Here is a 21093-nt window from a genome sequence, read left to right as displayed (position 1 = left end):
TTGTCTAACATTAACATGTGTGAGTTTATATGTACCTCTTAGCCTTCTTCATGTCTCTTCATGGAATTTATGTTTATATTTGTTTATTTCTACCTCTGAAGAATCACAAGATTGATCCCAGTCTGGGTACAATCCCTGGTACTGTCAAAAATCATATATAATATATATAACATAGAATATATGTAAATAAATAAAAAATATATATAGGTGAGGACTTTTCTCTTGTTAAGGCTTTTCAGTACTTGGAATAGTCCCAGGCACATAGTGGGAATCAAAAAATATTTGTCAAATCAATGATTTTGTTTTTCTTTAGAAAACCAAAATGGTCATGAAGTACAGTAGAACAGCGATCTTTAGCCTAAAGAGGTGAGGAAGTCACCTCAGTGAGATAAAAAGGACTCACCTCAAGGCACAGGGCTAGGAAGCAGGAGAGCCAAGTCTTGTGAGGCTCACCTCCCAAGAAGGTGTCTCTGCCTCTCCCACTGAAGCTAGGGACCCCAATTTTCCCAGAGGTACGTGGGTACAGTACCTCCAGTGGGAGATTAGAAGGGAGCCACATAGAAGCCTGAGCTTATGCTCTTGGGAACACATAAAAATTGCAAGTGTCCAGAGGGGACAACCCCTGGGTGATTCTTCAGTAGATGGTCAAGAGCCGTGATTAAAGGGGCCGGGGATTTAGCTCAGTGGTGCTGCCACCTGCCTTGCAAGCACAAGGTCCTGAGTTCAATCTCTAGTACCAAAAAAAAAGAAACAAAGGGGATTTTTATGCTTGTAAATTTTTATTCACATTGGGACTTTTAAGAATCTCTTTGCAGGAATTTCAGGGCTCAGATGCTGAGGCAGGGCCTCCAAACCAGGAAGATATTCTCAGTAAAGTTGCACTGTGCAAAGGGAATAAGACCAAAGGGGCACACAACAGAAGAGGGATTTCAGGCTGTCATAAGGTTATGCGTTCATTCTCCCTTTGCCTGGAATGGGTCACAGAAACACAGGCTTACATGAATACTACCAGTCCCTACTTGATTTTGATACAGTAGTGAACAAAAACTCTCTACCTGTACCTTAGTAGGAATTTGCCTCCACCTGGATGGCCTACTCAGAAATTTGGTTTGCTGAGGACAGACCCACATGCTGCAGCCACATTTGGCACCACAGAGCCCCTCTCAGAAGAGGAACAAGATGAGCTGAGAAAAGAGCTGGCAAAGGTAGAATAAGAAATTCAAACTGTCTCAAGTCTTAGCAGCAAAAGAGAAGCATCTAACAGAGATCAAACAGAAACTTGGGATCACTTCACTACATGAATTAAAGCAGAACATTGCCAAAGGGTGCCAAGAAATGAGGGCAGTGTGTGCATACAAGAAGACCTCTGACACCTTATCTCAGGCTGCACAGAAGACTTCAGCTGCCTTTTCTTTCTTCTTTTTTTTTGTACCAGGAATGGAACTCAGGGCCTCACACTTGCCAGGCAGGCACTGTGCCACTGAGCGACATTCCCAGCCCCAAACATTTACCTTTCCTGGCCATTTTTTTTCCCGGTACCAGGAATCAAACTCATGACCTTTGCACTTGTGAGGCAGGTACAGTGCCACTGAGCTACATCTCCAGCCCCTTCAGCTGCCTTTTCTTAGTTCCGTTATCACCAAAAAATTGGAAGATGTAAAAAACTCCCTGACTTTCAAGACATATGAAGAAAAGGTTGAAAACTTAGTCTAAAGTAGGGGGAACAAAGTCTGTTGATGATTTTGGAGAAATCTTGAATTCAACTGCAAATACTAGTGCAACTGCCATGGAGCCGCCTCCAGAACAAACTCAGAAGAGCCTGTGAGCTTGCTACTTTTGTTCCACTACCCACTGCCAGATGCTGCAAGCAAGATCCAAGCACATCTTGTCATCATTGATTGCCATGGATTTCTACCAGATGTGCTTTTACTTAGCTTTACATATTTCTTTGTGAGTTAAACAAAATATAAATATCTTTACTTTTACTCCCAGGAAACACCCTGAATGTGCATTCAAGGTTCTTTATTTATTGGGATGCTGAGGTAGGAGGATTGCCACAGTTCAAAGCCAACCTGGGCTACATAATGAGTTCAACAACAGCCTGATGAACTACATAGTGAGACCCTATCAACCCCCCACCAAAAGTCGTTTATTTAGGGAAATGTTATTATTCAGACACAGGTAGTACCTGGACTTGCTAAAATGATCTGAGAAGCTGCAGGTGCTCATAATTGCTTTCCTACTTTATGAAATTGCTGTGCGTTTGAGATGCTGCTTGAATCTGTCTTCTAGATGATTTTTTTTTTCTTGTTTAACTTGTTTCCTAACTAAAATTGCTCTTTTAAAATTTCTGAATCCTGGTTATTAAAAGTTTCTGTGCATTTTATTTATAGCACGTTTAAAGAAAGAACTACCAGCTACAAAATTTTTGGATAAACACTTTCAGGGTACACATCTTGGGTGTGTGAAGATGTCAGATTAAAGTAAACATCTAAATTCAATTTATTGTAGTTGTGTGACAGCATGTACAGTAATTCCAATGACTGGATGACTTGAGAGTAGGATTTCCCCATTGCCTTGTTAATTGTTGTTTGTGACTAGAACCATTTCAATGTATTTGTTATGCCACTTATATCTACCTTTTACAATATTAAAACTTTAATTTCAAAATAAATTGACCAAATGATATTGAGTCAAGTATATCAGATTGAAATATGAGTGTGCTCATCAATGTTCAGTTCAAACACCTGATTTGTTTTAGGTCCTGATAGCTGTAAGCATGGTAAGATCAATCACATTAGGGGAAGCATTGCTGTCTCCATTTAATCCATTTAGCACCTTTTAAAATAAGAAGCACACATAGTTATATGACTGGTATAACTTGAACATTTTTATACAAAGATGTTAGTGATAACTCCTGAGGATATAATTTATTAATAAATCATTCTCTGCTTGTTTGCAGTGTTGGAAATGATACTGTAGACACTGCCCCTACTTTGAAAACTGAGTGTCCAGGCTAATGACTCAAGGGCTCTGCTTAGAGGCCAAGGTACTCTACTTACTCTAATAAATACTGACTTACAGCACCACTGCTATTTCCTTATGCTGTTGTTTATGGCCTACAGTGTCATCTCTGTTACTTACGAAGTTGTGATTGTTTTATTGTTTATGACAAATGTTAATTGCCAAGCTTGGATTGACCTAAAGCAATTTTTTTGGGGGGGGGCGTTTTTTGAGACAGGGTCTCACTATGTAGTTGGACTGACCTGGAACTCACTGTAGCCCAGGCTGGTCTTGAACTCACAGCGATCCTCCTGCCTCAGCCTCCCGAGTGCTGGGATTACAGGCGTGCGCCACCACACATGGTTTAGCAATTTTTAAAAGCATGAGTAGATTTACTTGAGGATGATTTCTTCTGAAAACCAAATTTGAAAAACTACAGTGTTGATTGTTATAAAGTGACATGCTGCCATTCTTGATTGCTACAGCTTTTGTTAGCACTTTGTGTGCAAATAAAACTATACTGTATTACATATGCAAAGCTTAATAAATTTTGCATATCAGTTTTAAAAAAAAAGGAATTTCTAGGTTAATGCAGCAGTCTCATGTGAGGAAGTGTCCTCATAGCTGTTCATATAGTAAACTTACATAAGATTGAGGAAACATTAATTATTCACCAAACAGTTGGGATAGTGACTTAATAAAGATGCATATCCTCTCATTTATTCACTTAAAAACAGTGTTAGTAAGCATATACTTTGTGCTAGATATTAGATGGCGTGTTGGGTTTTTGTTGTATTCTCTAACTGAATTGTGGACTAGTGTATTCCTTATTAATGAGCTTCTATAGTAACCGTGAGAATTCTATCTAGGACAGAAATTGGCACTGCTAGGTGGTATTGGGTGTCACATGGGGGCGCACAAATGCTATTATACAGGGGACCCTCCAGGTACAACCAGCCTGACATACGAACAACTTGGGTTAATTGACATAATTCTGCCTCTTGTTGTCTATAGCATGTACCCATCTAGATCTCAGCTGTATTACAACTAACTTGATTTACAACTAGCCCTTGGGGCTGATCGAGTTCATAAGTCAAGGGTCCACTGTGTAGTAAACTAGGTTCAATTTGGCAGTGAGGGAAGGTGTAGTTAGTTAATCAGACTTGGTGGTCATAATTTGGGCAATTGTGATTCAAGTCTTTTTTTATATCCTCCTAAGAATCAGGATAGTAAAAGGTCTCAAGGAAGACCCTCATGGGCAAACCTACAAAAGGTCATTTAGAAGCCTCTCATCTAGAAGGCTGTATGGATTAGGGTTACTTCATTCACTCTTGAACACCTGTCAGAGTTGTCACTTGAAGAAGAAAACTTCAAAGAGAATGTATCCTGGAGAGTCCATAATCTGTTGTGCTTCCTAAAAGAACATTACACAGTAACACTAGGAGGCATAAATAAATCAGAAAGTTGGATGTGAAGACAATGAGAACAAGGGTTTAAGAAGTAGGTCAGAGTTCTTAGTAATGATCAAAAGATATTCCTTCCAGAGGCAACAGTTGGTCCTGGTTGAGATGAGTTCACCCTCTGGGAATAAATGTTTGGATAGTGCATAGTTTGCATACTTTTCATATGGGAAATTATTTTTGTAAAAAAAGGATAATGCAGCTATTCTGGTGGTTTTAAATTGAAGTCACCAGATCATAAAGAAATGAAACAGGACAGCTAGAGAAGAGAGATAGAAAAATGTATACAAAGATCTTTTTAAGGGAGGATATACATCCCCACATAGTTTACATTTATCTTTTAGATTTATCTATCTTCCCTTTAATGTAAACTGTGTGGGGATGTAATATGAAAGGGACATTTATTATGTGGGAAAAGGAGACTGAATCTGAACTAATTGGAAGAAACAAACTGTGTGAAGGGTCAGATATAGTTAGAAGAAATACAATATGTGAAGTTTGAATTCAGAGAACTGAGTACAGGTCACAAAGATCTTATATAAAGACAGCAAAATTACATTTTTTAAATTATTACTTGCTAAGTGAGGATAGCTAAGAATGCAGGTTATCCTTCCATCCCTGCAGGAAATTGATTCTAGAATTTTACCCCCACCTGCCCACCCCTGCAAATACCAAAATCTGTGGATGCTCAAGTACCCTGCATAAAATGGCATAATATTTGCATATAATTTATGGAATCCTCTTGTATACTTTAATCATCTCTGTATTATTTAAAATCCCTGTAAGTGATATATAAATATATTGTTTAGGAAATAATGACAAGAAAAAAGTCTGTATATCCTTGGTACAGACACTTTTTTTTTCAAATATTTAAAATATAGTTTGTCGACTCCATGGATACGGAACCCACAGATACTGAGGGCTGACTGTAGATGGAAGAGAAGGGTTTATTGGCTAACCTGCATCTAACTCCCTCAGAATGTCCTTACTGTCACATTTCATTTCTCATACAAATAATACTGTGATGAGAAAAACAACATTCAAATTAGGAAAAAGGGGAAGAGTGGCAGAGCCTTGCAAAATCTCAGAAAAGGTCTGGAATAAAATTTAAGAGGCATGTGGAGTGCTGAGAAATGATTTTGTGAAGGAAAGATGAGTTATGTAAGAGTCAGGTACAGAAGGCTTACTTTAAGTGTGTTAGAGATGTTACTGACCCATTGCCTCCCCCAATGATTGTGATCACTTGTGGGTAATGATAACTCATCACTTAATGGCAATACTGCCTAAAAGAACCAATAGCCTGGGAAAAATCAGAACTCTTAGAGCCTTGGACCAAGATGGCCTGGTATTGAAGTGACTTTGGTAACCTGTAGCTAAGAATGTTCTTGTCTTTTCTGTTGTCCTAAAGATTTGGGACAGAGAATGAAGTCAATACCAGGTATTGAGTCTTCAGAGATAAAAGTTCACCGTCCCTACCCAAAAGAAACCAGCAGTCTAGTGGAGACTGAAATCCACCAAGTTAGAAACAATGCTTGGAAATAATGACTAAGCCAGTAGAAATAAGCATCTCTAATACCTAGATTTGGGTCTTCAAGTATTACTTTCATGAATATAAACTAAGAAAAAATATACTGAATTGATTTTTAAAATAAATTTTATTGGTACATTTAAGGTATACAATATAGTGACATTCATTATTGGAAATTTGCACCTTTACATAATCCATCTTGGTTCTTATTTTTTCCCATTTCCCTGCCCTCCCTTCAGCCCCTCCACACCTTCCTATCTGTAAACACTCTGTTTCCATTTTTTCTTTTTCTCTCAGTTGATTTTTGATAAGAATGCAAAAGGGACAGGTAAACTTCCATAGGCAAATAAAGAGATAAAGACACAAATGGACATATAAATAACTTAGGTGTATACCCTAATAAAAAACTTAAAGTGGATCATAGGCGTAAATGTAAAAATATGAATTATTTGGAAAAAATACAGGAGAAAATCTTCAGGATCTAAACTTAAATTTAAAATTTCATAGACTTGACACCAAAAGCACAACTTATAAAAGGAAAAATAAATATATCAAAAGTATGGTGCAGCCTTACGGACTGACAGATCAAGAAAATGGAATAAATAGTCCAGAAATAGAGCCATACTATCATCATTTGATTTTTGACAATGGCACCAAAACAACCCAATAGGAAAAGGGGGTTGTTTTTGACAAGTGGTGTTAGAATAAGTGGATATCTACCTAGAAAACAATAATGGTGGCACACACCAATAATCCCAACACTCAAGAGGCTAAGGCGGGAGGACTGCTTCAAGTTTGAGTCCAGCCTGGACTACATATTTACGTTAAAAAATAAAAATTACACCCATCGCCTGACTTGCAAGTGCAAGGGCCTGAGTTGGATCCCTGGCACCAAAAAATAAATAAAAATAAATTACATAACAGTTGGGTGCACACCTGTGATCCCAGCACTTGGGAGGCTGAGGCAGGAGGATCAGCCTAGACTACACAGCAAGACTGTCTCCAAAAAAAAAAAAAAAAAAAAAAAAGTTTTAAAAAATAACCTCAGGGCCAGGCATTTAGCTCAGTGGTTCTGCCGCCTGCCTCACAGTGCAAGGTCCCAAGTTAGATCCCTGGTACAAAAAAAAAAAACACCTCAACACCATCTCATACCATAATGAAAATTAGCTTACAATATGATCATAGAACAAAAGTAAAAAAAATCTCAAAACTTAGAAGATAGAGTAATACATTTGTGATTTAAGGACTAGCAAAGATTTCTCATTCAGGTAAAAGAAATCAATACTAATGAAAGAAAAAATGACAGACTTCATTGAACTTAAAACATTTTCATCAAATGATTCTATTAAGAAAACAAAAGGGCCGGGTGTGGTGGTTCATGCCTGTAATCCCAGCACTGGGAGGCCGAGGTAGGAGGATTGCTGTGAGTTCAAGACCACCCTGGGCTTCATAGTGAGTACCGGGTCAATCGCAACTCTACATAGTGAGACCCTGTCTCAAAAAACCACACACACACACACACAAAAGGGCAGATCAAACCTGGGAGGAGATATCACCGAAGATAAATCTGTCGAAGGATATAAAAAGAAGTCGTATAATTTAGTAATACAAATTCAACTCAAAAATAAAAGACTTGAACAGACATTTCAAAAAGAAATATGAATGACTACATCATTAGTCATGGGGGAAATGCAAATTAGAGCCAAAAATGATACCATTAAAAGGCTGACAAGAAGTGGCAAAGTGGTGGAGCAACTGTGTTCCTGTACTTTCTTGGTGGGAGTGTAAAACAGTCTCTTTGGGAAAAGGACCCAACAATACCACTACTAAGTGTTTATTTATGAGAAATCAAACCGTAGGTCCTCAAAAGCACTTTTAAAGAATATTCACAGCAAACTGGGCCTGATGGCATACACCTATAGTCCCAGCACTTTGGGAGGCTGAGGCAAGAGGATCTCAAGTTCAAACCCAGCCAGGCAATTTAGTGAGACCCTAAAAAAAAAAAAAAAAAAAAAAAAAAAAAAAAACTGGAGATACAGTTCCTAGGTTCATTCTCCAATTAAAAAAAAAAAAAATCACAACAGCATTATTCATAATAGCCACAAGCCAGAAACAGTTCAGTTTTCCATCATAAAAGGATGTTTTAAAAATATATATGCTGGGTGAAGGGAAGTCAGAGGTAAGGGGAAAAAATGAGAATCAAGACTTGACATGTAAAGGTACATGATCCCAACAATGAATGTAACTGTACTGTATCCCTAAATGTACCAATAAACTCAATAAAATTAAAAAAAAATATATATATATATATATGCTGAAATATTACCCCACAATAAAAACAAATGGACTGTTGAGATGCAACAAAGACAGTGAAGCTCAGAAATATTTTGCTGAGTGAAAAAAAAGTCTTACACCAAAGTGTACATATTCCATGATTCCATTTTTATGAAATTCTAGAATGGTAGAAAAATCAGAGCAGTGATTGCCTCTTGCAGTTGGAATTGACTGAGAATACTGATGGGTATTCTCTCTGTCAAAAGGGGTTAGAGCCGGGCGTGGTGGTGCATGCCTATAATCCCAGCACTCGGGAGGCTGAGGCAGGAGGATCACTGTGAGTTCAAAACCAGTCTGGGCTATGTAGTGAGTTCCAGGTCAGTCTCAACTACATAGTGAGACCCTGTCTCAAAAAACCAAGAAAAAGAGCGGGGAGGTTAGATTACACGTGGTATGTATGCATTTGTCAGAATTCTGCAAAAGCATACCATAGAATGCTATTCAGCAATATGAAGAGATGAACTGTTGATATATAAAACAGCTTGGATGAAGCTCCAGAGAATTATGCTGAATGAAAAAAACCAAAAGGTTATACACTGGATGGTTACATATATGTAATATTTTTTAAATGACACAATTTTAGAAGTAGAGGACAAATTAATGGTTGGCAGGGGTTAGGGCAGAGGAGGGGAGGCAGCAAGGAGGTGGATGTGGTTAGAAGAGGGTAACAGCAGGTGTCTTTGTATGTCTTGACGTGGTGGATACATAAATTAGGTTATTCAGTTGTATGGAACTTAATATACATACACATGTGAGTAAAAATAAAATGGGAAATCTGAAGGATAGCCAGTATCATCATGCTGGTTATAACAGCATATTATAGTTTTGTAAAATGGTACTACTGAAGTAAAATGAGCAAACTACAAAAGATTTTAAAGTTCATGCAGATCTGCAGTTACCTCAATAAATTTTGTTAAAATAGCACCTTAAAGATACACATTTGAGGGCTGGGGATTTAGCTCAGTGATTTCACTGTCTGCCTCACAAGCACAAGGACCCGAGTTCGATCCCCAGTACAAAAAAAAAAAAAAAAAAAAATTACATCAGTAACCAATGGCTAAACCAGGACCAAAACCCATTTAATCTTTCCTAGAGCTGCTCCACATGGGGAAACAGTAACAATTAATTGATCTGAGAAGGAGAGAGACAGATACTCAGTTTTTATTCCTATTGGAATGAAGAAATAACCTTTTTCTGGGAGTCCAGACTGTGGGATCATTACAGACAAATGTGGGTTCCTTCTCTATGAATCCAAACTTTTAGGTATAAATCACAGGAACCCAAAGCAAACTAACTTTAGCACAAAGAGAATATATTATAAGGCCACTGGAGTACCCCACAAAATTGAAGGAAGAAGTAGAGAGTTTGCAGAATCTTCAAGAATCTGGACTCGATACTTTCAAGATACTTGCACATGGACTTACCTTTTTTTCTTCCTCATTTAAATTTTTTAGCTTTCATCTCTACTTGTTCCCACTTGGCTTTCACATCACAAATTGTTCTCCACAGGGTGGAAACCTGACTGCCATAACTTCTGAGGTCTTATTGTTAGAGTATCTGACCAAAGAGAAAAGAGAGTCTTCCCTGCCAGTACCAGGTAGAAAAAAATCCTAGAGAAGGACTGGAATCCTCTTTTGTTATTGTTATTGTTGTTTTGGTTTTTTGTGGTACTCAGGACTGAATCCAAGGCTTTCACACCAGGCTATATCCCCTGCCCTTTTCTTATTTTTTGTTTTGAGAAAGGGTTTCATATCACTAAGTTGCTACATTGCTTAGTCTGGGCTTGAACTTTTGAGCTTTCTGCCTCAGCCTCCCAGAGTTGAGTTGAGTTTTGATACAGGTTCTCATTATGTAGCCCAGGCTGGTCCTCCTATCAATCCTCCTACCTCCACCTCTAGAGTGCTGGAGTTACAAATACCCATCACCACACTATACTCTAGGGTATAGAGTCCTCTTATTGGCTGGGCCCTCTTCATTTACTCATCTTTGGGAGGTATTTTAGGGACCAGAGTGAAACTGAGTTCTATGGCACATGCCTGTCATCCCAGCTACTTGGGTGGCTAGGGTGGTGGGATGGCAAGTTCAAGGCCAGCCTGGGCAATTTAGCAAGACTATCTCAAAATAAAAATTTTTAAATGCCTGGGCTTATATATCAGTGACAAAGTGCCTAGCATGTGTGAGGCCCTGGATTCAGTTCCTGGTACTGAAAAAGGGTAACTGTAAGCAGGATAAACAGAGTCCTTTTTGTTGTTGTTGTCTTTTGTCTTTTGAGACAGCATGTCACGCTTTGCAATGCAGGCTGGCCTTGAACTCATTATGTAGCCTAGGCTGGCCTCAAACTCATAATGACCTTCCCACCTCAGCCTCCCAAGTGCTGGGATTACAAGCACGTGCCACCATACCTGGCTGAAATCCTCCTTTGTGTCTTTCTTTCAGGTGACCATGGAGACTGGTGGCCTCCCCCTGGAGCTGTGGCGCATGATCTTGGCCTATCTGCACCTTCCTGACCTGGGCCGCTGCAGCCTGGTATGCAGGGCCTGGTACGAGCTGATCCTCAGCCTCGACAGTACTCGCTGGCGGCAGCTGTGCCTGGGTTGCACTGAGTGTCGCCATCCCAACTGGCCCAACCAGCCTGATGTAGAGCCCGAGTCTTGGAGGGAGGCCTTCAAGCAGCATTACCTTGCCTCCAAGACATGGACCAAGAATGCCCTGGACTTGGAGTCCTCTGTCTGCTTTTCTCTGTTCCGCAGAAGGAGGGAGCGACGTACCCTAAGTGTCGGGCCAGGCCATGAGTTTGACAGCCTGGGTAGTGCCCTGGCCATGGCCAGTCTGTATGACCGAATTGTGCTGTTCCCAGGTGTGTACGAAGAGCAAGGCGAAATTATCCTAAAGGTGCCCGTAGAGATTGTAGGCCACGGTAAGCTGGGCGAGGTGGCCCTGCTAGCCAGCATTGATCAGCACTGCTCTACTACACGCCTGTGCAACCTTGTCTTCATGCCGGCCTGGTTCTCACCCATCATGTACAAGGTGGGTGTGTACATCAAGTAGATGCTGTACGAGTCTGATCCCAAGGGCTTGGCCTCTTCTCAGTGGGGTTCCCATTTTTCTTGGAATTGAGTATTAGTAGTTATTTCCATATACATACTGTGGGGTCTGACCAGTTGGGAAATGGGCACAAGGATCAGTATAATTCAAAATTCTGCTTTATTCTTGTTAAAGCTGTATTTAAAAATGAGGTGTATAGGGCCAGGGATTTAGCTCAGTGGCACTGTACCTGCCTCGCAAGCACAAGGTCTTGAGTTCAGTCCCTGATACCAAAAAAAAAATGAGGTGTGGACTTGCAGCCAAAACTGCTCATACCTCGTCCATTCCCACCTAGTTCAGCTGGAGCCACAGGTAGAGAGAAGCTAGGTGAAAAGCCAGGTTCTGGACACACAACATGGTGATAGGAAGAACACATTAGCTGCTCGAGGCAGCATGCCAGAGGTGTCCAGTAGAGAGGAGGCCCTGTAGGAGCAGTGACACTCAGCAGAGGAACCCTGCCCTGTGCAGGATCAGGGACAGTCAGTCAGGCTTTACCAGGGTCAGCTACTTCTCAAGGATTCGTGGGGAAAGCGTCAGAAACTATTCAACACATTCCTCCATTGAACACGAAGCAGCTGAGTGTAGTTGTGCGTGCTCACAATCCTAGCATTCAGGGAAATTGAGGCAGGAAGACTGCAAGTTTGAGCCAAGCTTGAGTACCTTAGTTACTTAAGGGAACACTGTCTCAGAATAAAAGTGGATAAATAAATAAAAAGGGATGAGGATATAACTTGGTGCAAAGGCCCTGGGTTCAATCCCTAGTACTGATTACAAAAAAAAAAAAAAAACAGCAGAAGATGTATTCAAAGCAAAACATATATCAGGGCGTCTGTTGACTGGCAGAATAGTCTGCAGCTTGTATATTGCCTAGAAACTGACCTCAATATTTAGATCATGTACCTATTCAATAAAAATTATATTATGACATTGCTAGAATAGCAATTATTTCTCACATATGTAATGATCATTATAATACTAGTCGTTTATGATGCACTTAGTGTATGCCAGACACATGCTTTTTGGCCACTATTGCACCCCTCTTGGCATCCTTATGTCAAAGTAATATAGCGTCATCTGATTTTATAAACCCAGGGGTTTTTTGTTTTGTTTTTTTGGTACTGCGATCAAACTCAGGACCTTGCACTTGGCAAGGCAGGCAGTGGCACCATTGATCAGCCACGTAAATGAGGGAACTGAAACTCAAGATTAAGTGACGAACCCAGGGTCTCACAGTAAAGAGCAGAGCTAGAATCCAAAGCCAGTTTTTATAATTTAGGTGACTTTCCTTTCGTGACCTCATATGATCCCCACAACAAACATTAGAGTAGATGTAGTCCTTATTTGGCAGATAAGGGGTACTGAAGGTCAGAGATAAAAGTAATTTTCTCAAGTGGGTGATAAGATTAGAGCTCAGATCCTGGCCTTCTGATCTAAGCACTTAAGAAATTACATCACACTGGAGTCTCTGGAAATTTAAAAGCCTCCTTGCTCTAGAATGTTGCAGAAGGATTTCACGGGCTCCATTAACATGTGTAAAATCCATTTCACCCAGCATCCCTCTGATGCAGCTTCTTCCGCATTCTGTCCAGCTTCTGTACTATTTTCACTGAGAGAGAGAGAGGGAGGGAGAGGGAGATTCTCATTAAGGAGTTCATAAGCATTAGGAGAATTTACTTAAGATCTGTGGTATATAGGAAAGGTCATGCTACAGAGTGTGAACTCTTCTTCCATTATCCACCTTTGTCCCTCTTGTTTCAGATTAGAAGTACAGAAGGGCAGGTAACTCCTATCTGTCCCCCCTTTTCTGATGCAGAGCAGCTCCTAGGTTCTTTGGGAGCTTATTGACACCCATGCCCTGGTGGGGAAGGGGAAATGATCAAATGGCCTTTCTCTGCTGTGCCCTCCTTAAAAAGCAGCACAAGTACTGATCAGCAAAACACAGCTTACCCTTCTTACAGCTATTTTCTCTTTCTCATTTTCCAGACCACATCAGGTCATGTTCAGTTTGACAACTGCAACTTTGAGAATGGGCACATCCAGGTCCACGGCCCAGGCACCTGCCAAGTGAAGTTTTGTACCTTCAAAAACACCCACGTCTTTCTGCACAATGTGCCCCTGTGTGTCCTGGAAAACTGTGAATTTGTGGGTAGTGAAAACAACTCTGTGACTGTGGAGGGTCACCCATCGGCAGATAAGAACTGGGCCTACAAGTATCTACTGGGTCTTATCAGGTCCTCTCCCAGCTTGCTCCCCGCAGAGGACTCTGACTTTTTAATGTCCCTGGACCTAGAGAGCCGGGATCAGGCCTGGAGTCCCAGGACCTGTGACATTGTCATTGAGGGCAGCCACAGTCCTACCACCCCTGCCTCTAGCTCCCCAAAGCCAGGCTCCAAGGCTGGCTTGCAGGAAGCAGAGGTGGGCAGCGATGGGGAACGGGTGGCCCAGACCCCAGACAGCAGTGATGGAGGCCTGAGCCCCAGTGGTGAGGATGAGGATGAGGACCAGCTCACATACAGATTGTCCTACCAAGTGCAGGGCCCACACCCTGTCCTGGGAGGCTCCTTTCTGGGCCCACCACTGCCTGGAGCGTCCATTCATCTGCCCAGCTGCCTGGTGCTGAACTCACTGCAGCAGGAGCTGCAGAAGGACAAGGAGGCCATGGCACTGGCCAGCTCTGTGCATGGATGCCTGATCCGAAAGTGCCTGTTCCGGGACGGGAAAGGAGGTGTCTTTGTGTGTTCTTACGGCCGAGCCAAAATGGAAGGAAACATCTTCCGGAACTTGACTTATGCAGTGCGGTGTATACATAATAGCAAGGTACTGTCCTAAGGGTTGACTCTCTAGATTGAGGCCTTATTGAGTCACCAAGAGAACAGTTGTTAATTGCTGAGAGGGTTCCTATGACTACGTTGGAGGGGTGTGATGGGGTTTGCATTTCAAATAATCTTTTTTTTTTTTAACACTCGGGACTTCAGGTCCATCGTCTGACTTGGACAGGGCAGAAACTATTCTTTTCATTTCACAGAAAAGGAAACAGAAGCCCTGAGAGAGAAGGTGCCTTAACACAGCAAGTATGAGACAGAATTGAGATTAGAACCCAGGACTTTTGCTTCTATTCACTATTCATGCTGCTGCTTAAACATGTCACCCAGGTCCTTGTAGAAGAAACAAGACCTTTTTTAGCATGAATAACAGAAAAATTTAGGGAGAGGTAATCACTGCCTTCAATGTAAACTTCAGTGGGGTAGTTGAGAAGGTTTCCCAGAAGATGAGATATCTGTTCTGAGTAGGGTGAGTAGAGGGTCCAGAGAAAGCAATGTATATAGTGAAAATTGGGTACAGAGTGGGACATTCCAACAGCAGGAACATCCTGTGCTGTGGGTTTACTTTACCTGTGCGGCAGGGGCAGACAAAGATGCAGCTGTGGAGGTCAGAAGGGGCCTCTGCCCAGGAAAGTTCTCTCCTCCAGCACTCAACCCAGATCCTTTTATCTCGGTACCCATGAGAACAAAGCTATTACCCTGTAAAGCCCCATTGAGAGACTGGGAACTTCTGCTAAGAGCAATCACCAGCCATTGATGCATCAGTACCTTGCCTATGCAAGCACTTTGGTTGCTGCAGGACAACCTTTGAATCTAGAGAATAGCGACAGGAATGACTTCAGGGAAGACGGAGGCCTTGCAGAAGAAAGCATAGTCTGACCCCTCAGACCTGAGTCTCAGCTCTCTTTCGATGCACTGTGAACATTCCTGTGGCTTCTGTACAGTGGGAGGGACCATTCCTTCCTGGCTTCTCCCACTGGGGCTTGAGGGACCCAGTGCCATAGTATTGACAGAAATACTCAGTAAACTAAAGGACATTATACATATGTCGCACACGGGTCTTACAGGCTGTTACCCAGCCCACTTCTAAAGAGGATTCTAGGTGGTATTACTGTGAAAGCACGATATTAGATTATACTATAAACAAAATAAAAAGGGAAGGGTAATAGCTTTGTTCTCATGATCCATGATGAAAGGATCTTGTTTGAGTCCTCAAAGAGAACTTTCCTTCTTACAGTTATTACGAATATGGCTTTTGACTAAAATTCTGCCTCTGCCACCAAAGTTCCTTAGACTAACAATATTGTGTATCTCCAAGGTATAATGAGGATAATTATCAAAGATCACATATATTAAGTGCTTAGCAGTGTACCTGGTAAATAGCAAGTGCTCAATAAATGTTTTTAAAAAATGGGCTGGGGATTTAGCTCAGAGGCACCGCGCCTGCCTAGCAAGCACAAGGTCCTGAGTTCAATCCCTGGTACCAAAAAAAAAAGCTTAGAAAAGGAGGACCTGACCCATCCTTAAGGAACCAGGAAGGTTTTCCTAGAGGGCTGTACCAGGAAGCTGTGCAGTAGTAGTTGGGGCCAAGGATTTAGCTCAGTGGCACCACACCTGCCTCGCAAGTGTGAGGTCCTGAGTTCAATTCCCCCATACCACACACACAAAAAGTAATAGTTGGCAAGGTGAAGATGTGCTACACAGGAGGCCTGTGAAAAAGTCCAGGAGTAAGAAAGGCCATAGCACTTGCAGGGAGTTAGAAGTCACTCAGCAGCCAGAGAACAGGAGGGGAGGGTGGCAAGAGAAATGGCAGGAGGGAGCCAGGCAGCATGAGCCAGGTCAAGTCAAGAGGTATTGCCAGCAAGGTTGAGATCAGAGTTCCCCTTAAGGGTTGTTGAGAACTGCTGAGAAATTTTAAGCCAAGAAGAACTGCAGACAGGTCTGCCTTGCTGAACGTTCATTCTGGAGCCTCATAACATGACATGGAGGGAACAAGGCTAGAGGCAAGGAGATACCTATGGTAAGGGGAGAAGACCTGGGGAGGGAATAAGGAGGGCATGGGGCCTAGATCCTGAGTGCTGAAAGCAGTGGTGGAAATATAGAGAAGGGTAGGCTGTGGAGCGAAAGACAAGCTCTGCTCTGGGCATTTTGGAGTTTGGAGCCTTCGTGACCTCTGACAGTAGTGGGGTGTGGCCAGGCCTTGGAGCTTTGGGGAGAGCTATGTGCTGACATGTGGGGAGCACATAGGGAGCCATCACTGTGTAGGCCATGAATGGAGACAAGGGTGGACAAACATTTATATAGCCTTAGTTCTGTCCCTCTTGAACAAGTGTCCTGTGGGACCTTTGGCATGAGGTGTATGGCAAGAAATTCCCAATGAGTCTTTAGACAGAACCTGAAAAGCTGATATGTAGGGATTTGGATGTCTCTTGAGTACCCAGCATTTGGCACAGTTGCATCCCTGCACAAGCAGGGAGCTGTGGGTATGAGTGGGGGCTTCCCGATCAGGTTCCTATGCTGGGGAGCAAGGCTTTGATCCAGTGGCCAGAGGACCATCACCTGTCTGCCCTTAGAACATCCTAGCAGTGCAAAGCAGGTGGAAGGCACCTGGTTGCTTGAGGCACCAAGAAGGAAAGGAGCATTGACTGTGATGTTTTTGCCTCTGTTACAATGTGTAGCTGGAAGTCAAATGCCTTGTACAGCACTGTGATGACCGAGGTAGATCATGTTTATGTTTGGAAATGGGCACCTGTCTTCTTTAGCTTAGTCTCTGGGGGGAAAGTCTCACAGGAATTGCTCTGGTTTAAACAGTGACGCTGTTATGATTAGGCTCAGAGTCCCCTGGGCTTCAGTTTCCTCTAGCACTATCTCCCACTGGTTTCCCTGCTCTTTGCTAGCTCCTCAGAGGAGGCCTGTGTCCCTGCTCTCTACCTGAGGTAGACAACTGTTATTTATCACTGAGTGGGTGAGGTGAGTCTGATGATGAGGTTTCTCTCTCATCCTGCTTCATCCTTAGACTGGATGGGAGCCGTGTCCATGGGTCTTGGGAGTGGGACCTTGACAGCAACCGTGCCTCACCCCTGGCATGAGAGGTGCAATGGTGAGCCAGGACCAATACCTTTTCCTTCTACCCCCAGGGGTAAAGTTGGAGGTTTTTCTTAATCCCTTCCCTAAAGGCCACAAAACTTGTTGCCTTTCTCAGGTTACTTGCAGCTTGTTTTGCAGGAAAGACGGGAGAATACATGAGGCGCCTTGTGCCTTTCCTGAAGTCACTGCTCTCCTACCCCCATGCTCGTACTGCGGGGGGCTGCCTGCAGTCTGCTGTGCCCCCCGCCTTTCTCCACAAGCACCTAGGAGGTCCACGGAGAAATAAATAGGTGCAGCTACTCGCAGTTTTTGTACTCTCATCCTAGCTCACTGACACTTGGCCTTAAACATTTTATGAGGAACGGCAGCAGAATTCTTCCTATCTTGCCAGACACCTGCACCTGTTTAGCAAGCTAGCACTCACATTTTACCTCCTGGGCACCTGTCTTTCCCCCATGCTCAGGTACACTGATTGTCCTGCAGCTTCATTTTGCTGACAGGTTTCAGAAAGGTGATGCATGTGCATATTATCTTCCTGTCCTGTTGTAAGTGTAAGGGCAATGTCCTTTCCAAGTTGCTTCCTCCTAAGCAGAAACCAAAACCTTGAAATTATACTTCTATTCTGTTATACTTCTCCCAGAGTTTTATCCTAATGCAATATATTATTTATTAGTAGTATGCAGCTTATCTTAATATACTTTATCATTATTATACAGTTGTTTATAAATAGAAAATGTAACTGAAAACACATCCCTGTTATAAGCTTGATGCTAAATTATCATACCTTGTGTAAAGAAGGCTTCCTTATAATATAAATAGTAGTACACCAAGAAATATTCAGGTTTGGCAAAAATAGGTCTTTTTAAAATTAACTTTTCAAAATTAAGAATCATCTCTGTTTCATAAAGTGGTAGGGAAGGTGATACCTTACTTGGTGCTTGCTCAGAACAGTGACTTTAGTGAAGACACAGGTGAAAGTAACAGGTATGGAAATTGATTCCATGAAAGTAGCTTTGCATTGGGAGTCTTCCTGCAATCCAGGAACTTGAAATTTGAAGGCGACTAAATCCTGTCTTTTGTAAGCATCCTTTCCACCCCATCCTCCAGTATGTGATTGAGGCCAGGGCTAAGCCTCCATCTGGTGTCCATAAAGTTCCAACATGAGGCTGGTTGGTAAAGAGCCTGCAGGGTAAGCAAGCCGGGCCAGGAGTAGGATGGTGGGTTGCACAATGAGGTGTTCTGTCACCTATTGGTGAACTGCAGGGACCAGTTGGGAAGGAAAAACTTAAGAGTTTCCCCAGTTGTTTTTATACCCTTAAGTGGGATGTTTATTATATGTTTTTACAAAATCTTTGTGACAGGAAAATAAATGGCTTTTTCTCTTCTACTTAGATTGTCATGCTCAGGAATGACATTTACCGCTGCCGGGCATCAGGCATATTTCTTCGCTTGGAGGGTGGAGGTTTGATTGCTGGCAACAACATCTACCACAATGCAGAGGCTGGTGTAGACATCCGGAAGAAGTCCAACCCACTCATTCTGGTACTTTTCTCTGTCTTCCTTTCCCATTCAGGATGGCTGAGAGTTTTTAGAATAATTTTCTGAGAATATTTAAATGTTGTCTGTTAAATTTATAGGCTTCATGTTTGCAAGTAATGTCTGCTCTTTTCTCTGTGTGTCCTTGTGACTCTGTCCCTCTTTCTTTATCGGTGTATTCGTAGTGGCTTTGGACAAGTCACCTCCTGCAATCTCCAAGAAAGAGGATTGGATGGACAGGGAAAACAGAGCCCTCCTTGGGCTTGATAAGAATAAAGCTATCATGTCTTCCCTGAAAGACACTTGGATCTAAAACAACTTGTCTAGTTAGTTCATCCTTATTTATACAGAGGACCTATAAGATATTTAGTTCTGGGATTACATGTTTCATGGATATTGTTGGGGCATATTGAGTTTTATTTTATACCAGTATGAAAACCACTTAAAATCTTAGAATATATGATCAGTGACATAAAAGATCAGCTCCTTTTTCACTCTGGCTTTTTCTGAGAAACAGTTTCTAGAAATTGGGAAATTATGTGCTTGGAAAAATAATACTTATTATATATATTATAATACTTATTATAATTATAATGCTTATTATATGCCCTATATTTTTCTAAGCACTTTGTAGATATTTGCTTAATTATCCTTTAATCCTTACACATCTCTCTCTGTGAAGAATTATTATTATCCCCATTTTATAGATGAAGACATTGGACACAGAGAAGCAAAGGCCAAAGTCATACAGCTGGTGACAGCTGGAATTTGAATCCATGCAGTCTGGCAGTCTGACTCAGCGTTGATGTTTTTCACCCATTATATCAAGCCTGGCCATGAAAATGCAGAGAATGCTACATTTTAAGACACATCTAGCTAGTGTCCTATTGCAACTCCTCTTCTCACTGTGCTTCTCCCAGGCAGCAGGAGGCTGATGCACTGCCTTGGCTTGGGAAGTTACCGCCATTGTGGCCAGAGATGAGGAGTTTGCCTGTCTGTGGGCAGAAGGACAGGACAGTAGTGGCATGTATCATTCCTGGCTTTGTAAAAGAGGGGACAAGGATGAAACTACTGTTTGATCTGCCTCTCACCAAGCTTTTCAGCCTCCTGAGGGACTTCTCTCAGGCAGTAGTTTTCCTGGTGAGTCTACCAAGCCCTTCAGAAATAGTGAAAAGTGGATAAGGGTGAAGAGAACTTACTGCATAAAATAGAGCAAATTAGATCTTTTGTCTCCACGATAGCATTTTGGAAGAGCTACAGTAACTTTCTATTTAAGTATGGAATTAGATTTCAGCTACATGTTAGCAATAAGAGTGGCATAACTCTGTTATAATTTATTGTAAATGAAGTCACTGTACAAAAGCAATGAACTAAACTGAAAGGCAACAAAACTAGGTTTCAGATCTGGCCCAGTCAGAAATACACTATGTAATCCCGGGCCTGCTTCCCCATATATACAAAGAAGTATCAGAAATGAATGTCTGTAAGCATCCTGTAGCTCGGACAACTCCTGTGACCTTCCCCCCAGTATATGCATCCTTCCACAGTCCCTCTCCTGAATGAGCAGTGAGCACCAGAAGCCAAATGACTCTGGCTCTTTTGATGTGGCCTCCATGGGACTGCTCTTGGCCAGCATTCTGTTGAACTGGGGTGCCACCCTTCCCTGAAATGTGGGGTCCCTGGGCCCTGGGAGGTAGCCATGTCAGGACATGGCTAGATGGTTGTGTGTTTGGGGGGCCGTGAAGAGGCTCAGATGCTTTCTATAGCTGCCTTATGATGAAGCACAAGAGCCTTCAACAGCAAGTGCCAGTGCAACTACATTCCAAGAGCCTGTAGACTCCTCTCTTCACACCCTCCCTTACTATTTCTGTGTGTGCACCTATGTAGAAAGGCAGGACAGCAGTTGGTCCGGTCTCTTTTATCATGTGCTGGGGATCTTCCAGTGATGTTCTTTCTCCTCCCTGTCCATCCTTGCGCAGTTGTGTGGGAAGAGATTGAGCATTCTCCTTCTTGCTGGCACATCTGATCTGTTTTCTGTGGTGTCTTGTTTTCACTTGCAGTGTAACCAGATCCACCATGGCCATCGCTCTGGCATTGTTGTCCTTGGCAATGGGAAAGGTGTCATCAGGAACAACCAAATCTTCTCAAATAAGGAGGCTGGCATTTATATCCTGTATCATGGAAATCCCATAGTGAGGTATGCACCAATGTGCCCAAACTATCTGGATTCTCCATGCCA

At 42.2% G+C, this 21093-nt stretch overlaps 1 protein-coding gene and 1 pseudogene across 3 annotated transcripts in view; both read left to right on the top strand.

The window, feature by feature from the left end:
* The first annotated feature begins 699 nt into the window (after nucleotides 1–699).
* Nucleotides 700–2066, top strand: LOC104858932 (annotated as a pseudogene).
* An 880-nt stretch (nucleotides 2067–2946) lies between these two features.
* Nucleotides 2947–21093, top strand: part of Fbxo10 (F-box protein 10) — a 29041-nt gene continuing 10894 nt past the window's right edge. The window contains exons 1-5 of one of the 3 annotated variants that reach the window (XM_010619406.3): nucleotides 2947–3049; nucleotides 10762–11352; nucleotides 13393–14226; nucleotides 18711–18860; nucleotides 20915–21051. In XM_010619406.3, the coding sequence (XP_010617708.1) occupies nucleotides 3020–3049; nucleotides 10762–11352; nucleotides 13393–14226; nucleotides 18711–18860; nucleotides 20915–21051 (1742 nt within the window). In that variant the 5' untranslated portion in view covers nucleotides 2947–3019. Of the gene's footprint in view, nucleotides 3050–9829; nucleotides 9923–10761; nucleotides 11353–13392; nucleotides 14227–18710; nucleotides 18861–20914; nucleotides 21052–21093 lie in introns of those variants that run through there. The other 2 variants (XM_010619408.3, XM_033759039.1) reach the window with 2 other exon arrangements.

This window comes from Fukomys damarensis, unplaced genomic scaffold (assembly GCF_012274545.1).
Source record: "Fukomys damarensis isolate Sample0158 unplaced genomic scaffold, DMR_v1.0_HiC HiC_scaffold_36, whole genome shotgun sequence".
Classification (NCBI taxonomy): Eukaryota; Metazoa; Chordata; class Mammalia; order Rodentia; family Bathyergidae; genus Fukomys; species Fukomys damarensis.
Note: the sequence above shows the minus strand (reverse complement) of the source record. Positions and strands in the feature narration are given on the sequence as shown.